Genomic DNA, 20,739 nt, shown 5'->3' on the forward strand with positions numbered 1-20,739 from the left:
TTGGGGAAAAACATATTAAAACGCTCCTCCCACGGTCATCACAGCCAACCAGCAAAAGTTAACTGAACAGCATCAGCATCAAATGAATATTGTTCAGCTCAGTTTAACCATATTACAAGTGCATGGTGTTTTAAGTGTTAACTATTGCTGGATTGACTCACTCTGTTTCAGAGGTTCCCCAACGTTTGAGCCCCCCTACCCTCAAATTTAGGGACCAGAGACTCTGGATCTCCATTATCACCAAGGACATTAAACACATAATGTTGCTTTTGAGTGACCTGCTGCAATTATAAATATAAGAAAATCAACATGGCGATGACGCAATTTCATAATTATTTTTTGGAACTTTTGGAACGTATTGCTACAACATACAATTCTTAATTATCTGTATTGTTTGATTAATGAGAAATCATCTTAAAAGATCATTGGCTCGATTACAAAAAAGGGATGTTTGTTTAAATGCTTATGGGTGGGAAAATAAGCCTAATTCTAACATGATTTATAATATCAGTAAACATCTTCTTGAGTAGATAATGGTCTTAATCACTAGTTTGAGAAACTATATATACAGTCTATGTTATAGATATATAGTATCCTTTATTGATAACCTGGGAGAATCAACTGAGAACATGTCTGTCATTCAAAACAGTACCATGCACAACCATCAGATGTTAGACAATAAAACAAAAATAATGTAAGAATACTTTTAATTGTTCACCATATTGTTTTCATGTTTGTTTGAATGTGTCCTGCTGGTGGAGTAGTCTATTAACAGCTTGTGTTCAGTCTGTTGCAGTCTTGTGGCAGGTTGTTATCAGTGGTGCTTTTTTCAGCCAGATATTTTGGGATGTGCTTTACTGTTACTTGTCACCCAGGCCACATTTTCTGTACATATTTCTGTTTTTTTTTTTATTCCTTGCACTCTCCAGGAGTTCCTTATGTCTTGCTGAACATCTGCGTTACAATAGCTGCACCACTTGTTTTCAAGGTTATTTGTTTGTATCACCTTTGTCCTATTGTCAAAGACTCTGAGTCCTTTCAGTCATCTTTGACTCATGACTTTAATTAAAAGAGTCTTTATGTGGTTGGAAGCCTTCAGCAGCACTTTAATGTGCTCTTTTATGCCTAACGCTCATTGACGGCCTCACAACATTTAATCAAGACGGACTGCCTCGCTGAAGTTTGATGTTTTGCATTGCATTGCGGCGCTTCCACAGGAGGACATGGAATGAATGTAAACTAGCTGGAAGGTTGTGTTTGAATTCAAGAAGGACATTAATGTAATGAATGATTTACACCACAGGGATCAGTGTGCCTTCATCTCAATCGGGATCGATGATCACCTTAGTCTGAGAATCGATCCTCAGACGTCTTTACTGGAAAATGGGCAGGAAAAGGACGCGCTGTCACTGATTACCCACTAACCAATCAAATGATCAAGAGTAATGATGTAGAAATGATCACAAGGTGATATCAAAGGTTTGTGCGTTACAATGTGCAGATTGTCATCCTGCATGTGAGGCACTAGTTTTACTTTTCACATCCTCACTGTAGTTGTTACAAACACACATTCCTCCTTTTTGGAGGATGACCTATTTTATCCTGCTGTCTATGGCACCGTCCTTTACAAGAGTGGTCTCAAACATGTGGACCGCAGGCCACATGGGGCCCTGATTCCCTGTGGCCCACCACTTCAGTCATAATGAGTTATTTCCGAATGTTTTTGTTAATGCAAAGATTAATTTTACATCATAATCCATTTTTATTTTAGAAATATATTGTTCCATATCTACACTTTTGTTTTGAAATTCTGTAAAATATCATCACAATTATTGTTATTGGAATATCAGAATATGGTGATATCATTTTCACATCGCCCCACCCTTACCGAACAGCTGCTTTTTGCCAAAAAGTTTTACTTGACCAGACTCAATGCTCAGTGAGGTCTTTTGACTTTGCTTTACAAAGACCAGTGAACCTCGAATCTAACAGTACATGGACACTGAAATTCAATCACCAATTCAGATTTTAAAAACAGATGTGTCACTTCAACATGTAACCCTAGACCCGTTATTTATGTGACATGAATGAGCCGTTTTTGCCTTGACGTCATAGACCTAGCTCAGATCAGGTGTAAGAATGAGCCGTTAAGCGTCAACGACAGCCTCTCCCTGGCTGACGTGCTTCTCCCAGATTCAGTGTTATCAAATACTGCAGCTGGTGTAAAATACACCACCACTAATTACAAACATGACACTTATCCATCTACTTTATAAGAGCCATGCAAAATAAACATGCACAAAATGTAGCTCATAAAACAATTTCTTAATGGGTTTGTTGAAAGAATGCAAATGTTTAAAACTGCCGAATTATATGCAAATTATAACAAGACAGATGCATGTCTGTTGCTGAAAACCTGCAGCTGAGCACATCAAAGCAGCAGAAGTGGTGTTGTTTCTCTTAAACAACCCACATTAAGATACTTATTCATAAAGAAAACAAACCCAGACCATCTGGCACAGATATGCATCATCAACCTTGAAAATTTAATTTGGTGACTGTGTTGTGCACAAACAGAATCAAAGCAACTGACCCTCAGGTTATGAGCATTCTTAGAAAGTGAAACTTCTCTCTCGAACAACACTGAGATGTTGAATATGTATATGAGCAATGAGCTGTATTATCTGTGTTTAGACAGATGTGTCACATATGCTTTAGATAAACTTCCCCTTCTTACTGCACATCTTTAAAGTCATAATTTAACAGCAGCGAAGACAATGATGGTTCAAAGAAGCGAGTCAGACTAAACAATGCTGATGATTATATATATATATATATATATACCCTCAAGTCAAGCTATGTTTGAAGCTCCAGTATGCCATTCAATTGGACTACTCTCCTTGTCATAGTATAAAAGCACAAGTGTGGAATCAATTTATTGAATGAAGCAATGAATTGAATGTCCACCCTTTGCAACATTAGGTGGAGATACGTTTTCTTCTCAGTTTGGTAGTATTACGCAGATTCTGGACGAGCTGGCGCCATCCTGAGACTTCCTACCATCCAACTAACTTAAATATTCAATTGTTTAAGCGGGCAGAGCATAAATGTGGACTCCCTGTCAATACAACAAATGGAGTAGCCTGGATTTCGCCATGATTTTGTCACTTTTGTTTTATTCTTCTGTGTACCAGATTGTTCTATTGTTTGAAGGTTTATATATACATATATATGTATATATATATATACATATATATGTATACATATATATATATATATATACAGTATATATACACATATATATTATTCCACTCCCAGTCACTTTATTAGTCTGATTTTGAGAAATGCAATTTAGTGCCATCTCAGTCGCACTGAATTTTAAAAGTCCAGTTCAGTCCGACTACCTCAATAATAATGGCTTTTTAAACTCAATGACTGCTGCTATTATTGCACATGTTTATTTCTAGAGCAACCATTAACCAGTCCTACAGGGTTGTGTGTTAAAATGGCCTCCAGTGCATCATACATAGAAATGTATCTACTCAGCATTAAAAGAGAGAGGGGGGAGGGGAATAAATAATCAAGACGCTTGTGAGTGTTAGATCTGTGAAGTTGAGGGGAATAGGCTGCACAGCCAAAAAGTATAGAGCTGCTGTCCTGTCACATGACATACAAATGTGTAACACATGAGTGTGTTGCACATTTTTAAAACATTTATTTCCACCCAGGTATTTTCCAAAAAAGGATATTGACTGTTCAACTTAATAGTGTTAAAATAATATGGAAGTGATGCTTTAGATTCATTCAAGAAGATTTAAAGGTTACATTACAATATTTGAAACCAAATTAGCCAAAATGTTTCCAACACTTAAATCTACAGGAATCAATATTTATATTCCAGGTAAAGAACTGATTCATTTTGGTCGCCTTAAAACTTGTCTACTTAATCCACTACTGTGAAATGATCATTCAGTTTAATGAGTGTCAGAATCGGCAACATCAATCCTCTACACACACTCAAATCTCATACAGTCTCCTACGAAGCTAGCTGCATGACATAGTTACCTCAGTCTGTACCGTAAAACACAAAATAAATACACAACCACATTTTTCATACGACCATATACGACAGCTATGACTCGAGGGGAAAACCCATAAGATTGAGCAAATGTTCCATACTACTTGTTAGTCAGCGTGTTGTCTTGTGTTGGGTTTTTTGGGGGATTTTATTCTGTGTAATTGTCACTAAGCCATATGGTTGTTGTAGGAAAACTGGACCCTATATTGATAGTAGGTGAGAGTGGATGGTTGTTTGTCTCTATATGTGACCTTGTAATGGACTGGCGACATGTCCAGGGTGTATGTCAGCTCTCCCGCGACCGTCATGTGGACGATAAAGTGGTAGAAGAGGGATGGATCACAACTACTTATTGTTGGTTAATGCTCGTTCTGCCACTAGAGCTCTCCCTGAACAATGTCATCAAACTAGGTTGTCTGTCAAAGATCATTCATTAACTAGATCAGGGGCTTTGTCATGGGCTTATGAAATCAACATCACTTTCAGATTTTCTTAGACATCATGAACTGTAAATGTAGTCGCTACCTCATCTTAGAAATGAACACCAAGTTCCTGTGAAACCAGGCTCTAGAGAGACAAAATGGGAACCACGTCAAACAACACGCACCAGAAGGACGACAGTCGATCCCACTGTGGCACAATTTACTGTATCCGAGACGCTAATTTGAATTAAAATCAAGGATGATACATGTGTGTGGGTTTTTATCAATGATGATTCATTCAGCAGAAATTATATTCAGAATCTCATTAACTTGTGTTAGAAGAGCATAAATTAACGAGAGACTATGTGACACTGACAAGTAAATGTTGACTTTCTAAATCAGTACTAACTATATATAGGGAGTACAAAGGGAAAATGTTATCTTTGTTTATTTTGGTATGGGTTTTTAGTGTAGCAACATAAGACGCAAGCTTGAGAGTACTTTAGGGATTTTATTTATGTAAAAGTCTTGAGTTAGTGTGGACAGTAATGAGGTTGTATATATACACATATATGTATATATACACATATATATACACATATAAATATATATGTATATATATATATATATATATATATATATATATATATATATATATATATATATATATATATATATATACATATATATACACCACAGAAAGTGTGTCTTTTTTTTCACACAAAGTTTTAATTGGATCATTTAAATAGCGCTGAGTACCTGGACGATCTCTCTGTGGGACAATGTATTAAAGCCGGAGAGGTGCTGGTCAATATGAAACACCTTCACTCTGCAACACACCGTGCACAAACCTACCGTAAATCTTTTTAAACACACACTGTATTGAATTTAGTTTGTATGAATAAATAAATAAAAAATACCGTGAATAATACGTTTGAATGTTTTATATTTCACAGTTCATTTTCAGCAATTCCAAAAAAATATAGTTACTACACCCAACGACAGATTTAACATTGCATGAGGAGTGTCCAATGGAGTGTTTCCATTGAAGGGGATTGATAGTTACATTCAAATCGTTCCCCGGGCGAAGCCGTAAGCATTGTGCCCCATGGCAAATGTAAAGCTCCGCTGTGGCTGTTTTTGTTGTTGCTGCTGCTGTTGTTGTTGCAGTATAGCTACAGGATATGAACACTTGTCACTGTAATAATATGACGGAGGACTCACGTATAGGGGTGGGAATCATAGGGTACCTTACAATCATTTAACACTTTGGTGGGTGGGCTTGGTGCTTGGTGCTGGAGGTATATTGGAGGTATTACATCATTATTGGGTGCACTTTGTCGGCACCAGGGAGAACATCCTTGTCCAAGAACTATTTGAGCTACACACAGAAACATCATTTAAATGGCTAGGATACTGGCTGGCTGGAATACTTGCATCAAGTGATTTAATTGGCTGATGCCTAGGGTGACACTTTGAAAGTTGGACATTTCTAAACTTCTGATGCACACAACATGATCAAAGCAAAGCCAGGGACCCACAATGCACTTCAGCAACGCTCGACACTTCTCCATTCAAAGTGAATGAGAAGCATTTCAGTTCACGCCTCCACCATGTCATTGGGAGTCTGCTGTTAAAGGAATGAAAGTGGTGATTGGGGTTTTTCGGCACTGAAGGAGACACTTGAGAGTGAAAGTCAGCTGAGACTGCAATAATGACAGGATTTCAATTTACTGTCGTGGAAATGAGAAACTTCAGACAACCATCGAGGACCAACGTTTCATAATGCTATGTCACAGTGACGATGGGTGATAACGCTTTGAATGCTTTCTTACACAGCAGATTATACATGAAGGAGGACGCTGAAAGTATCGAGTACTGTTAAGGCCAGTTTACATGTTCTGGTGAGCTATGTGAGGATTTGCTCCGCTAACATCTAGCAGGTGTTGTGGCCTACATACAGTACTGTACTGAACGTGTAATTTGTATAGTGTTAGTGATGGATGAACTGAAGCTAAAGCCTGGGTCACAGTCATAACAGGTACTGTATAACTGTAGAAGACATACATTGTACGTCTTTTTATGCTTACAAAAATAAGTCAAGTCTGATACAATTGCACCCACTGACTGCTGCACAGGACTGACTAATGATCCGGTAATTAAACAGTAACATGAAATCACAGTTAAAAGTGGCTGCAAAGATGGAGAGAAACAAAAGTAGCACAAGGTAAAAATATCAGAGATGTGACTCAGGTCAGACAGCCAGTGTATTTAAGTCTACAAGAAGAGCTGAAAAGCGGTGGTAATGCATTTTTCTGACAATTAATCATTGTTTGTGTATTTGTAATGAATATTCAAATAAGGGTGAGGGCCATGTCTGAACAGAGGAAACTAGGTTATCATCTTTGGCCTTCTTCAAAGTTTTAAACCCAGTATTTAAAACTCTTTACAAGGCTGTTTGCTAATTTGGTTTCCTTCCAGCACATTTAGTTATCCAGATTATATCAGTGCCATGGACTATTTCTGCACTGATTTAAGTTCATCTGAGCAGAAACTGGTAAAAATGAATCCAAATGTAGAAAAATCGTGAGTCATTATCATTAAAAAAATGCAAATAGGTTAACTTGTAAGAGCTTAAATTCTGTGGAGATGCAGTGGGGGAACCAAGGGCTCCTCATGGGTCATGTGACACCTTGCACATTGAGTGCATTTGATGTCAAAATATCTGAAATTATATGCCTGAGAGGTGAGATTAGCTTTCAGTCCATTACCTAATGCGCAGCCTTTTAAACGCTCAAGCTTGGTCCTTGAATTACAAAGTGAGATGACGGTAGATGGAGTTTGACAACTGCTTTACATTAAATTAACTCACTTAACCATCAAAGGCCCAATTTTCCAGCCAAAGACAACATTCAGATTATCACAGCAAAGGAAGAACACATTATATTGACTTTTAAATTAGAATAATTCCTAAAATAAATGAATGTACAGTACAGATACAATACAGTCTTTGAAAAGATCATTTGTTTCTTGGGTGATTTATTGGATTTATCGTTCTGGCCGGATTAAACCCCCCTGTTTGAGAGAAAATAACACATTTCACTGACACAATGTTTATTTATCCAGACTATATTATATTAATTTAGCTAATGGAATGTATTTATTTACGCCTGTGTTAATGTAATGTATGTATATGTAAAAATACTATGCATGGCTTTTATTTTGACACATGAATGGTCACAGAGAGAGAGAGATGCACTTTTTGTTTAAACGTGGAAATATTTGTTTGATGACATAATAAGCAAGTGTGAATGTCAATTGGTTGCACAGTATATTCTCTCCAAAGTGTTATTTGGACGACACTTCACTGTTGAGTGTCACTGTGTGGAACAAATTTAAATTCCAGTATGGTCTTGTGATCAGATTGTGATGAAGTATACTTGCTCCAGTAAAGGCGGCAGTGGGGGTGGAGTGGTACCAAAGCTACTCGGCCATATGACAAGTATACTGGCCCTTGAAGGCATCGTCATCTTCAACAGAAGTTCCCTGTTCTGATTCTTAGAGCGCCCCGGTTCTCTACTAATATATTAATATAATACATATATTACAAGAACAAGAATTTAGAGATACGTGATTTGCATTTTGTATAGAACAATCAAAAAGAGTATGTCCTTGAAAAGGGTTCATTGTTCAGAGCTAGTATTCATCCACTTCCAAATAAATGCAGCTACTACTTCAATTTCATAGTCTATGTCATACAGTGTACTGATGAGAAGAGATGTACCTACAGCTCTCACCAGAAGGACACTGTAACATCGACTGTCACATCCCCCACCAGTGGGACAGAAGGCAACACGGCAGCATGAATGTTGGTCATGCAGAAAAAGGGGGGAGGCAGTGTAGAGCTCAGCCTACTCTGAGCTGTGATTCATGCCATTTACTGATCTCTCCAGGTTTTAGGCTGGTGAGTTGTGTCACTGAATAAAAGTCTCACTTTGCCAGGTTAACTAACATAGAAAGGAATAAAAAGCAGCAGTTGTTCAATTATGTGTTACACTGCCCAATGGGAGTTGGTGGTATACTGGTATATAATTTTTCACCCTTCGTTCATATTACTAAAGCAGTGCTTAATCAAGCAGAATCAATGCTTTCCCTGTAATTATGTTATGGTGAACTCAACAACTATTCATTTTCTCTCTGGTTCACCCCCGAGCTGTTGTTTTCTGCTTCCCTTTATTGACAACCTCACTTGTTTTTTTTTTTTTCATTTTTACCCCATCCCCCTCACTTTCTCCTCCATCTTCATCTCTATTTCACTCCTTTTCTTTCTTGCTGTCTCAGTGTAATGTGATCCAGGACCAATGCTGGCAGCCCCAACCGTGGCACTGCAATCTCTGCACTGGTTGCTAGGCAGCCTATTTGAGAAGGGGCTCGGTGATGCACCTCCCTTCCTGTCTGCCTCCAAAAAAAGTGGCAGGATTGGCCATCAGGCCTTCAGCCAAAATTCAGATGATCCCTCTGAATTTCTCCATTTTCAGACGAGAGTGCTTCACATCTGCAGTGCAGCAGCACAGCTTTTTATAATTCTGAGAGGGTTTTGGGGGTAAAGACCTGAAGAAAAAACACACAAGGACTAACATGCAGGACAGTGTGGGAGATCTCCACAGACGCTGCCCACTTTCTGAAGCGTTTGTGATGGAAAACACTGCGTGCTGATTTTGTGCCATCACACCCAGAATGAAGCCTACCATGTGTGGAAAACACAGTGGGCAGCTGGCAGAAAGCCCAAGTGTGGGAAAATCAGTAGGGGAGAAAGGTTATTGGGAAGAAGCTGCATGAGCTGCTTCTGTAGAGCTGCTATGAGTCATGGCTCTCGTTGCTCCATGTGGTTGTGGAGGACGATTGCTCTGCTCAACACGCAATGGCAACATTTTGAGGCTCACTTTCCATCATGTCCTCACTGTGGGGATCGCACACATTACATGTTATACAAGATATGCGAAAAGATTGTCCATATTTGCTGGAGGAATCATCAGTGATACCACCTGGTGAACGTGTTATTGTAAAGAAAAGGCTGACAGTCAGTTCTGTTAACCGATGAATTGAAATAGTGTACATGTTTGTGGAGTTAAAAAAGAAAGCTTTAACGTGTAAAATGTAATAATTAAGGACTATAACTTAGGGTATAGGAAATTTAGCCTTGGGCTTCGGCCTATTCCTTTTTTTTTTTTAGAATAAATTTGGATCTGTGTACATAACATATTTGTCTTTCTGCCAATTGTACTGTATATTTACATAAATGGTTATGCTTTGTTGTTTATATGACCAAAAATAAAATAGTATAATATACACTAATACAATAATACACTAATATACACCAACCCCTTATACATGACAGCAGCGTAGAACTAAACCGTCTAATTCAGGGGTGTCAAATGTATGGCCCGTGGGTAAGGGTTAGGACGGCCCACCAGAGGGTCCGATGCAGCCCGCAGGATGAATTTGTGAAAATTTCACGTTATGATTAGAATCTAATATAACATTTTTCAGTTCCAGAAACCTGTGAGTAAACGTTTTTGTCCCTATGTGATCCACTGGGATCTGTACGTTGTAATGCTCGTGTGTAAATGGTAAACTTAGGCATCGTTTGGTTGAAATTGCATTTATTTTTTGTCAAGAAATGTCAGGTTGTTCTTAATACTTCAATAAATGGAAAACAAAGAGGATATTTGGAGTTCTTGTTGTTTACAGGTTATTATCAAAATGAGTTTGACACCCCTGGTCTAATTAGTTGGCAGATCAATCAGGTCCATTGCCATTAATTATTATTTAATGAAATGGCGGTTTATTACTTATTTATCTACGTTTACACATTTCTGCTCTCAGAAACCTTACTCAAGTAATGTATTATAGATTTTGATACATTATGCCTCATGCAAACACATTTTGAGATGATTGCTCTGAATGTTGCCTCAGATTTGTGTGATGTTGTTCTGTTCTGTATACTTTTCTGTCCATGTAGAAGTTCAAAATCACAACTAATTGGTTTCTCTAACTTCCAGTCAGAAAAAAAATCAATCTTTATTTGTGTGTCACTTGTAGTGCAGTGTTTGTGGCTGTATTTTCCAGTCCTACTGCTAAAGGAGCAGACTTGTTGTTGTTGATGTTAACAACCTTTCTGGTAATGCTAAGGCCACTGTGGTTCTCTGATGTGATTTAGTAAGTGAGGGGGTGAAGTTCTCCATCTGTTGCAATCGGAAGTTTCACCATTAGATGTCACCAATTCTTACACAGAGGACCTTAATGATAAACTGCACTGTTATATTTGATCAAATAAAGGAAGAAAAACCAGTGGGAAAAAAACAAACACCATATATTATTAGCTGTCCTGATTTCTAAAAATCGACATCAGGTTTACAAAAAACTCATCTACCAGAGACTAATAGCCTTATTTGTGTGTGTGTGTGTGTGTGTGTAGAAGTACAGGTACCAGGATGAGGAGACGCCCCCCTTGGAGCACAGTCCAGCACATCTGGCTCCAGGGAAAAGTGCCGAGATGCTTCATATGAGTGACAAGAACCTCGCTGCCATGGAGGCCATACATGGCTACACACCACACACACATATCTCTCCTGTCAAGGTAGTGCACATACACAAACACACGCACAACACACATTCATTTACTGTATGCACACGGATCAATACCCAACACTAACACAACGGCAGAAGAATGGGCCATTTTTCACCTGATATTTAAATAGGTTGTGGAAAAAAGTGGAATGAGACAGTAAATTATAATTCTAATTACTTTAAATGATAAAAAAAAACACATTAAATCTGAAATAAAACTGATTTTCAGTCATTATACTGTCATTTTTACACTGAGAGGCATAGTATGCTCTAAGCTACTTCTTTTTTTATTTCATTGATCATAACTTTGCAGTTAAGAGGGTCTGTTGGCCGTTTTGAAATCCAGATGATTCTTCAACATAAATAATTTAATGGGAACATAATAAATTTATGAAGACGTCTGGCCTTTGACTTGCACATTGGGTAATTGGATATCAGGTATTAACAGCAGGAAAATCAAAGTCTAAGTGGACACCAAGATGTGTTCAGGATTGAGTAATCTGATCACCTAAACCATTACACCTAAACCATTAAAATGATACGGCCTGAAATCAGTTTATCCAAACCAAATGTTACACCAGACACAAACACAATTTAGACCATGGGTTGAAATAATATCTCTCTGAATTAGATTTGTGCAATTAACACTTATAGTGACACATTTAGCTACACATAGAATGGACTATCTTACAGCTTCCTCTAAAATATAAGCCAGATCCTTAACTTCCAGTCAGTTGTCACTAAGGGAAAACTATAGATCAAATACGTTGTCTTTAAGTAGTTGTTTTCATCATGACCTAAAATGAAAATGCTGTTTTAAAAATGTATGATTTCTCCTGAAAAGATAATTGAGAAATTTATTTCTATCTGCATGGTCACTTCCTGCCAATGAAGCCGAGATGTTCTACAGTCGGTGTCTGAAGAAGTTACCAAAAGTATTAAGCAACAATTAGAGAATTAGGATGTGCACAGAGGGATGCAGCAGTGCTCTGCTTCTTTTAACCAAAATAAGGTTAGGCCTACTATTATTGTTTACAAAAGCACCAGTGCAAGTTTACGCTAAACGTGTACAACACCATGAACGCCTCCTCCTCCAAGTAATGAGAGTTTTGCCTCAAATACGTGTGAAAAATCAAAAATGGTAATTTCTGCTTTCTATTACATACAGTATGTCAGTCTGTCAATGATAGCTTTCAAGGTGGTTGATCTTACAAACAAAGATCACCTACATTTAAACTCAGCTCCATGTTTCAACGTGGAACTTATAGTTTCTCTGGTTCTACTGACACCAACAAACACAAGACCTCCTTGTCACAGTCAGAAGATACAGCTGACATCAGTGGGAACATGAGCACAGTCCGTTTGCCTTGAGTGTTGTAACGATTACTTGTAGTTACTGTAGCTACAAATGCAAGCAGGTGTAAGCTATAATGCTCATTTAATAACGATCCATCTCCTATGCCGACAAAGGTTATTTCACAGCCTCACCAGACATTAAGACCACACAGCTGTATTTATATACTTTGTAGGTGTAGTGCTACTGCTTTCCCCTAAGGCAAGTACACTGGTGTCACTGGGGAGCAGAGACGTCCATTAAAATGTTCTCCTGTAATGAGCAGAGAGGAGAGGCTGAGTTATTGTGCTTTGCAGCTTCAATTTTAAAATATACAACACATGGCCATGAATATTGTGTGCTCGCTGCTCAGGTGGATCACTCCCGAAATTGAAAACTTTAGTGGCACTGGAGGACCCGTTCCAGTTATCATACGGCACACTAAAAAATATACATTATTTGACACAAGGGGACATAACTAACTCTCATATCAACTGTTAAATTATCATCAAATCAGTTAATCATGGGTCACAAAGGAAATCATTATTATAAAAATGATAATGTTTGAGACACAGAAAGCATGCAAAGCTTTAATGCCCAATGTTGTGTTAATGTAAATGAAATAGATGCAATTACTCCTCATGTGACCTGATTTACACAAAACCTACAGTTTTATTTTTATTTCATGTTGCCTTTATCTCAGGTCTTCCACTGATTATGTGCATTTGACCCCTGAGTTCTGTGAATGGGGAAATTTCAACAGGCAATAACCAACGTGGAGAGAAATAAGCCCCTCCCTCTGTGGTTGTTCTGTCCTGGGGGGATTTTACCAGTCAGTGACATCCACAAAAAAATCCAAACACCATCAGCGTCCAGTATTTTTATATAACAGTTACACGGCTTGTTACAGACACCGTGAGGATGATTTTTTTGACAATGTGCTGTCATTTTCTGACGGTGTGATTAACTTCCTTTGTCTCAGTGGAGTCTGACACTCAGCAGATGCAGTGACGGATGCACCATTTACAAGAGTGTCACTCCTTTTGCCTAAAATGCACCTTTCCGTGGGGTAATTTGAGTCTGCTTAATAAAAAGAGTTTAAATGTGATATGTGACTGCCAGTGTTTCACATCGATTATGTGACTTACTCGGTCATTTCCAGAAAATCTGACTGGCTCCTCGGTGAAGTCACCTCCAGCAAATTCATTTTATGTTTAAATCTGTGAGCAAGAATGTCAGTATCTGCAATAACTATTAAGAGATATTAAGTGGCTAATATTTAATACTTTTCATATAGACAAACAACAATCAGCGTATCATATATTCTAAGTATTGCTCATGTAGCTGAAGTGCAATTTAGCTCATTTGTCTGTGCCACGGATGAGCTGTCATGTCCAGAAACTATTAAAAACATCAGTGAGTCACCACACCATTGCAAAGGGTGACATGGCCTGTGGACACTCGTCGGTTTTTACTCAATCCCACGTGGACTGTCTTGCTGCCAGAAATACTCATTAACGCATCAATTTGTGTTAATCCACAACTAAAAATAGTCCGTAAAGAAGGCACTACTAACTCACTGTTGGAGCAACATTTGCAAAAAAAGCTACAGGCTGAAAATCACTGAGTTAAAATGACACAAAGTATTTATGACCTGTTTCAAAAGATCTGTGCCGTCAAAGAGAAACTGAATGTCACAGTGAGAATCCAGACAATAGATTTGTTAAGAAGAACAAATGGTGTTGTCAAGCCTATAATCAGCACAGCCACTGCCTTTTACCATTCCTCCATCAAGATGTCTCATTATATACAATAGACAGAAAATAACTTTGACTGCATGCAGTGGTAAAAACATATACAGTATATATATATATATATATATGCTGTCTGTACATGCACATGGTAGGTCAGTTAAGGATTTTCATTACATGCAGAAACATTCAGAAAATGTTGTTAATGTCACATCTTTGCACAGATCAATCATTTTGCCTGGCTGTACTTCATGTCTGTAGTGTTCTAATTGTTCTGACTCCTACGGTGTTTCACTCAAATCAGTGAATGAAGAGCATTTTGCTGGATGGCTGCTTTTATACGAGTGATCTGCGATAATGGAAGGAGCAGACACAAGAAGCAAGACTTGTCATCAGTCAGGGATGTTTGTGTGACATGATTTCTCTCTCCACACTTGGGTCCATCTTACTCATGCGTTTGTGTTGCATGCTTCCCATAGGCCAAGGAGCTTTTGAGAATAATCAGTATAAAAAAAATCATTTAAATCATACATAGGAACAATCTGTTTACGTAAGAACTATGTTATATACATGGTCTTGCACTTGATGCAAGTCTGTTGCCTGAATGAATGTCATCAGTCAGCACTATCGTCTTCATATCATCCCTCCAGACAAATACAGCACAATGATAAATGAACCTAGAGAGCTGCATCTGAGAGGGGTCCCATATCTCTTTAAAAGACTCCCTAACAGGGAGATTGCCTTCATTTACAAAAGGGAAAAAAAGACATCCTGCTGCTCAGTGTGTTGACTGAATCAAAAGTTGAAACAAAAACTGCGATAGTGGGTAAAAGCAACAATAACACTGTTACTGAGACACCTTCACTGCAGCAAAATTCCATCTGGGGGATGTTTTCTTCTATCTCGTTGTTCACAATGTTTTGGGAACCCACACTGGTGCTGTTTCTATTTCCGGAATCCTGTCATTATTGATGGAGTCTGTCTCCTCAGACAGAGTATAACAGCCGGGGCTAACTTAACTCATCATGAATTGTTTGAATCATTGCACTGTATATCAACCGACTGCATCCTTGACCAGTTAGAAACATGTGTGTATGTATGTACAACATGAAATATGTAAGAAATAGCTGAGCACCAAGCTTGAATAACTGCCTGATGATGTGTGTAACGAATGACAAAGATTTAAGGAAAATCCTGATGATAATGATGACTGTTTCAATTAGATTTAAACTGATGATGATGATGATGATGATGATGGTTGGTTTGTCAAGTGTTACCCCTCGTTTTCCGTTACTATAACTAGGGATGTAATACGGCTCAAAAGCACCACACTGGATATCCGAAAAAAGAAAAATGTAAAATACAATATGATCCAAAAAAACCTAAACTTCAAAGCAATGTTTCACTAAGCAATAAAAGTAAAAGTAAAAATGTCTATTTGTTCTTTAAGGGAGCAGATTATTTGTTATAGAGTTTGTAATGGCTGGTTAATGTTATCTTAGTAGTTTAAAAAACAAAGTACAATTACCATATTGGTATTTAAGGTAGTTTATATTGGTACCTGCCAAGAAAAAGGCTTTTAGAAAAAATGACTTGGGTTACTTACAATTAGTTCCTTCTTCTTCTCTATAGTTTTTCCATTTTCACATCCCTGCCCCTGCTTGTTAACCTTTAAACTAACTGCTTAATGGTTAACACAGGTGACTTGTAGCCTAATGTCTGTTTGAACGTCTGAACAGAGGAGAGAAATCTTGGTCTGTCGAGTACTCTGACAGCTACTGTAAGCAAAGCACTGAAGTTCAAAATGTATAACAGGGCATGACAATGACAAAAGGCCATGTTTGTATACACAGAATATATCTGAACATATCATTTGCTGACCCCACCTCGCAGGTAGCAGTCAAATGATATCTCTCCCAACATCCGTACTCGTGCCTTACTGGAATAGAAAACTTCTCCAGTGGGAGGGAACGTGTCTCCTGACAAGTGAAAAATGCTCACACTGCTGCTACTTGTTAAATCCATAGCATGGTGTATTGTTTCCAGTGTATAGCAGCTTCAGATGTACAGGGCAAAAATCCACTGAGCTTTAACAGCAAAATGACCCCATTGTTCTTTACAGCTGATTCTAAATAAGCTTGTTCACATTATTCCATCAACAATAGACAGATAGGTTTTTTTTCCATATAAGATTATATATAATCTTATATAAGATTCATTAAATAGATTCATGAAATAAAGTTGTGATACATTTATCCAACATGCAGTATATCCTATAGAAATGGGGGGTTTCAGAAATAGCAGTAAAAAATAGTCAGAAATGTTATATTGTGAACAAATTTGCTCTTGTCACAGTTTCAAATTTGTAGTTTACTATACAATTAGAGGTGGGGAAAAACATTGATTCTTAGATGCCTTGTAATTTAGACGTAGAAAACTCTTAATCGATTCACAAATGTCCAAATTCCGATTACTTGAATGTTAAATGACGTGAAATAGTCGAGATACAGTGAAACAGTCGAGATACAGTGAAACAGTCGAGATACAGTGAAACAGTCGAGATACAGCAGCGTTGTTTCACTGACACACGGATCACAACACTCAACAATGAAACCAAAACAGAAGTCACGGCCTCACGGGGAGGATAGAAATTACTATAACTTTGCACTTCATCACTGACAACTGGAGCCTGATGTCACATGTGCTCCAAACACGAGCAATGACTGACCACACGGGTGCTAATGATGCTGAGCTGTTATTGCACATAAAAGCATGATTCATCTTATGTGAATTGTGATTCAATATGTTACTCCTTTACGATGCATTTGTCACTTTCTAGTTTACACATTTCATTTAGTTGAATAAAAGATTATGGAAATGCATTAGACTCTTGTTTCTCATTACAATTGCACTGTTGTTAAAAATAGCAGCGGCGAAGACTTTCAAAAGACTGACTGAAAGTGTGCGTCAAGATGCATCAAATTCAAGATGTATCGATAATCGTTTTATAGTCAAATCCTATATCGTAATTGTAATCGAAACGCACCTAAAGATTCCCTATCGATGTAAAAACAAATCACAGCACAATTACTGAATACAGACCAGTGACTCGTTTGATTGCCCTACAATGTACTCTTGGTCTGATCATACTAAAATTATAGTATTGAGATCGATAGGCATTTAAAAGACTGATAACACAATAAATCCAGTATCATTAAACAATTTGATCTAATTTTGATACATACCTCTGCTAACCTGAAGGTAAATCTGTGAGATTATGACAAAGATTAATTTATCAGCGTCTCCCCAGGGAGGAGAGGTAAGAAAAGACAAGGCAGCACCCACTGTTCCTCTTCTGTTCCCATTTGCATGCTTTTGCACAATTACCCTCTCCCCTCTGTTGTTTTGCAGCCTGTGTTGATGTCTACGGGACACACTCCAATGTACACCTCCGCTGTTTCCACACTGGTAAGAGCAACATGATCCGTGCCGCTCCGTCACCCCCCCAAAAAAGTTACCTGTGTCATCATCAGTCATCAACATCAGTGTGTTTTGTGTCCTCATCTCTTTACACCGCGCTTTCTGTGAATTCAGAGACCATCCTCTCTGTATACTTATGATATGAGTGTTTTCATAATCATTCAAATCTGACAGATATGTTATATTTGTTTGAGCCTGAAATCATGGAATTTTGTCCATGTGCGAATCGATTCAGAATCGTCCATGTCTGAATCGCGATGCACCAGAGAATTCAAAATGTTCTTATTTAACTGTAAACACATCATAGTCAATGACTGAGAAACACACTCACAGATAGATAAATGCCAGAGAGGAAGACTTTTTTTGTTTGTTAAAAATGTTTTTAAAGAAGTTGGAACAAAGGTCTAGAGGGACCGAAACATTGAGATTGTTCAATTGGCATATTTTGTTCCTGGAACAAATCCAGTTTAATGGCAAATCCTTTGCATAATGGAGCATCATGAGTGTTTGACAGACGTAGATGTAATCTTTTTGCAGGACAGACTGAAACCTGTAGGGGTCAGTGTGAGACTGTGCAGCAACTTTCATCACCTTGAAAAGATAGTTATGTTGACAGAAAGACTTAGCCTCTTGTGCCATGAATTAATCACATGATATTTGTCTTTTGTCTGTCTTGCAAAAACAAATGACAAAAATACAATAGCAGAGGATTTCATACTTAAGCACCAAATAGATAATGATCAAATTGTTTTGTTTTTTTTAAAAAAAAACATTCTTCAGTAAAAATAGCAAATCGGAAGATAATTAAAAGACACAGGATCATGAGTATTCTTTTAAATTGTTCCATCCAAGTCTCTGGTGAACAAATGAAGTTACTCTTGTACATCACTTCTGCTCACACTGTCCTTGAACGCATCCCGTCCAACAGTGTCTGCTCATAATTCACAATTACACGGTTTAACATACAGGACATCTGCAACCTTCAGAGTAAAGTCATCAATAAATATGTCTCCTTATACATTTCACTCACACATGTGCATGCTTTTTAATTTACCGCACTGGTTTGTTATATATGTTGTCTGTAGTGTCTGAAAGATGCAGAAACGCCTGTGTGTGTGTGTGTGTGTGTGTGTGAGGCTGTCCAAGCAGCCGCTGTGCCTGTGTGGCTGTCATTGATGTGTAGGTGGTGTCGTCAGTCTGTCTCTTTATTGCGTTAATGGCGTGGGGTTTGCCAGTACCACTCCAGGCGCTCAATGATTTATGGGTAGGATTGTCTCTGGAAGCTCTGCGATGGTTTGGCAAAGTAAGTGGAGGTCTTTGGGTTATGTACATGATTTAGCAAAGAGGTGCTTCAGCTTCAAATGACATACATTTTTAAAAAAAAACTTAGAGTGTAATGTAATTGGGAAGATTTTTTTTTCTGTATTGATCAGTTCTCACATTAATGAATCTTGCTGCCTCTAACACTGTATATGACTCTATAAGTCTTCTGTATTATGCTCTCCTCTTATTATGTGGCTTCATAAATTTAAGCGGGGTGTGATGAAAGTGATTCTTTTCGACTGCAAACACAAAGTCAAAAGACATTTCATATAAACTGGATTTAAAGAAGCAAACGTATGATTTGATCTAGGTACAGTGTGTAAAACTAAGGTGAAATCATTAATAATGACACTTATTTTTATCAGTGTGCAATGATCTGATTGTATAAATTGTTGTTTTTCATTATTTACATATACATCTTTTGAGTTTTGATGCTAACTGAAGGCTACATAGGTTGTCTCCATAGGATATATTAAGCTGCAACAGATAAATGTCGCAGAATCTTTACACTCTGTACCTTAAAAGACTAAATCTAGGTTCACAGGCATGAGGCTCCAGAGCTGCAGATACCTTAGCAGCAAATTCTATAGGCATCCATTTCATGGCTGAGTTTACTATGCATTCAAATTCCACATATAGTGTGTCAGTCTCTGAAGAATTTGGAAAAACATACTCAGAAAAGAATCATTATAGCTCAACTGCTGACAGCACAGCCACAGTGCTATAGCATCTGAACAATGTATTCATTGATATTACATTTCTATTTAACCTTCAGCTGAAGAGCTGGGAGTGAACAACAGCAGCCAAAATGTGCTTTAACTGACGACTCCCACTGCCCCCAGTTTATGTTACAATCCATTTCAATGAAAACCAACAGTATATCATGTTTCCTGCTCAGCTCACCACAGCCCTGACACAATACTATTTTGCACAAGTCTTCTTCAGACAAAACAGTCAACCCCTCCAAGATAAGTGTATGGCACTTAGCATACAAACAATCGTTTTTAATGTATGGATTCAATTAATGTTTTCCTTTTCCCCCCAAGAGTTCTCAATTCACACCCTCCCCTCTCTGCTCTGCACTCTTGTCTGGTTGGTATCTGGTTTCTATCTTCATTTTCTCCGACCTCCTTAGTTTTCTTTAATAAATGTTTAAATATGTCCCTGCAGCTTTGGTGTAATTACTGTGCAGCAGCAGCAGCAGCAGCAGCAGCAGCAGCTCAGGTCCTTCGGGAAGGAGAGGGAAGCAAGACGGAGGGAAAAAAATAATATGCACTCAGAAAGAGAAGGAGAGCGCTGTTCATGTTAAATGGTGGAGTAAGACGGATAGAGGGGGCCTTGTGTTTGGACGGGTGAGAAAATTAGATAGATAGATGGAGGGGATTTTATTCAACAAAATGGGAACATCAGCTGCCAGCTTGTCCTTCAGTCTGTCCTAAGTCTGTTAAGTGTGCACGCCTCTGTGCTCTTATGTGCACATAAAGTATAGAGCACATCAGCTCTTTGTCAGCAGAAGAGAAATTAAAATGCACTGACTAACTTAAATGATCAGATGTCAAGCTGTATGTTCCAGCATTAGTGCTACTATTGGGGTTTCACTGACCTGATTTAGTAGAACCCAGGGTTTACATGTCTCCAGTCCACATGATTTTTGTTTAAAAATGTACAAATCTTGCTCTGAATACGGTTGCCCTGAAACTAGGAGGTTGAGAACACGCCTGG

The 20,739-nt window shown here is 38.1% G+C and overlaps 1 protein-coding gene across 7 annotated transcripts in view; it reads left to right on the forward strand.

Moving 5' to 3' along the window:
• Positions 1-20,739, forward strand: part of LOC122779610 (disks large homolog 4) — a 60,857-nt gene that overhangs the window by 25,055 nt on the left and 15,063 nt on the right. For 4 of the 7 annotated variants that reach the window (XM_044042125.1, XM_044042123.1, XM_044042120.1 and 1 more), the window contains exons 2-3: positions 10,979-11,140; positions 17,626-17,682. In XM_044042125.1, the coding sequence (XP_043898060.1) occupies positions 10,979-11,140; positions 17,626-17,682 (219 nt within the window). Of the gene's footprint in view, positions 1-10,978; positions 11,141-17,625; positions 17,683-18,805; positions 18,998-20,739 lie in introns of those variants that run through there. The other 3 variants (XM_044042122.1, XM_044042124.1, XM_044042126.1) reach the window with 2 other exon arrangements.

This window comes from Solea senegalensis, linkage group LG13, assembly GCF_019176455.1.
Source record: "Solea senegalensis isolate Sse05_10M linkage group LG13, IFAPA_SoseM_1, whole genome shotgun sequence".
NCBI classification, from domain to species: Eukaryota; Metazoa; Chordata; class Actinopteri; order Pleuronectiformes; family Soleidae; genus Solea; species Solea senegalensis.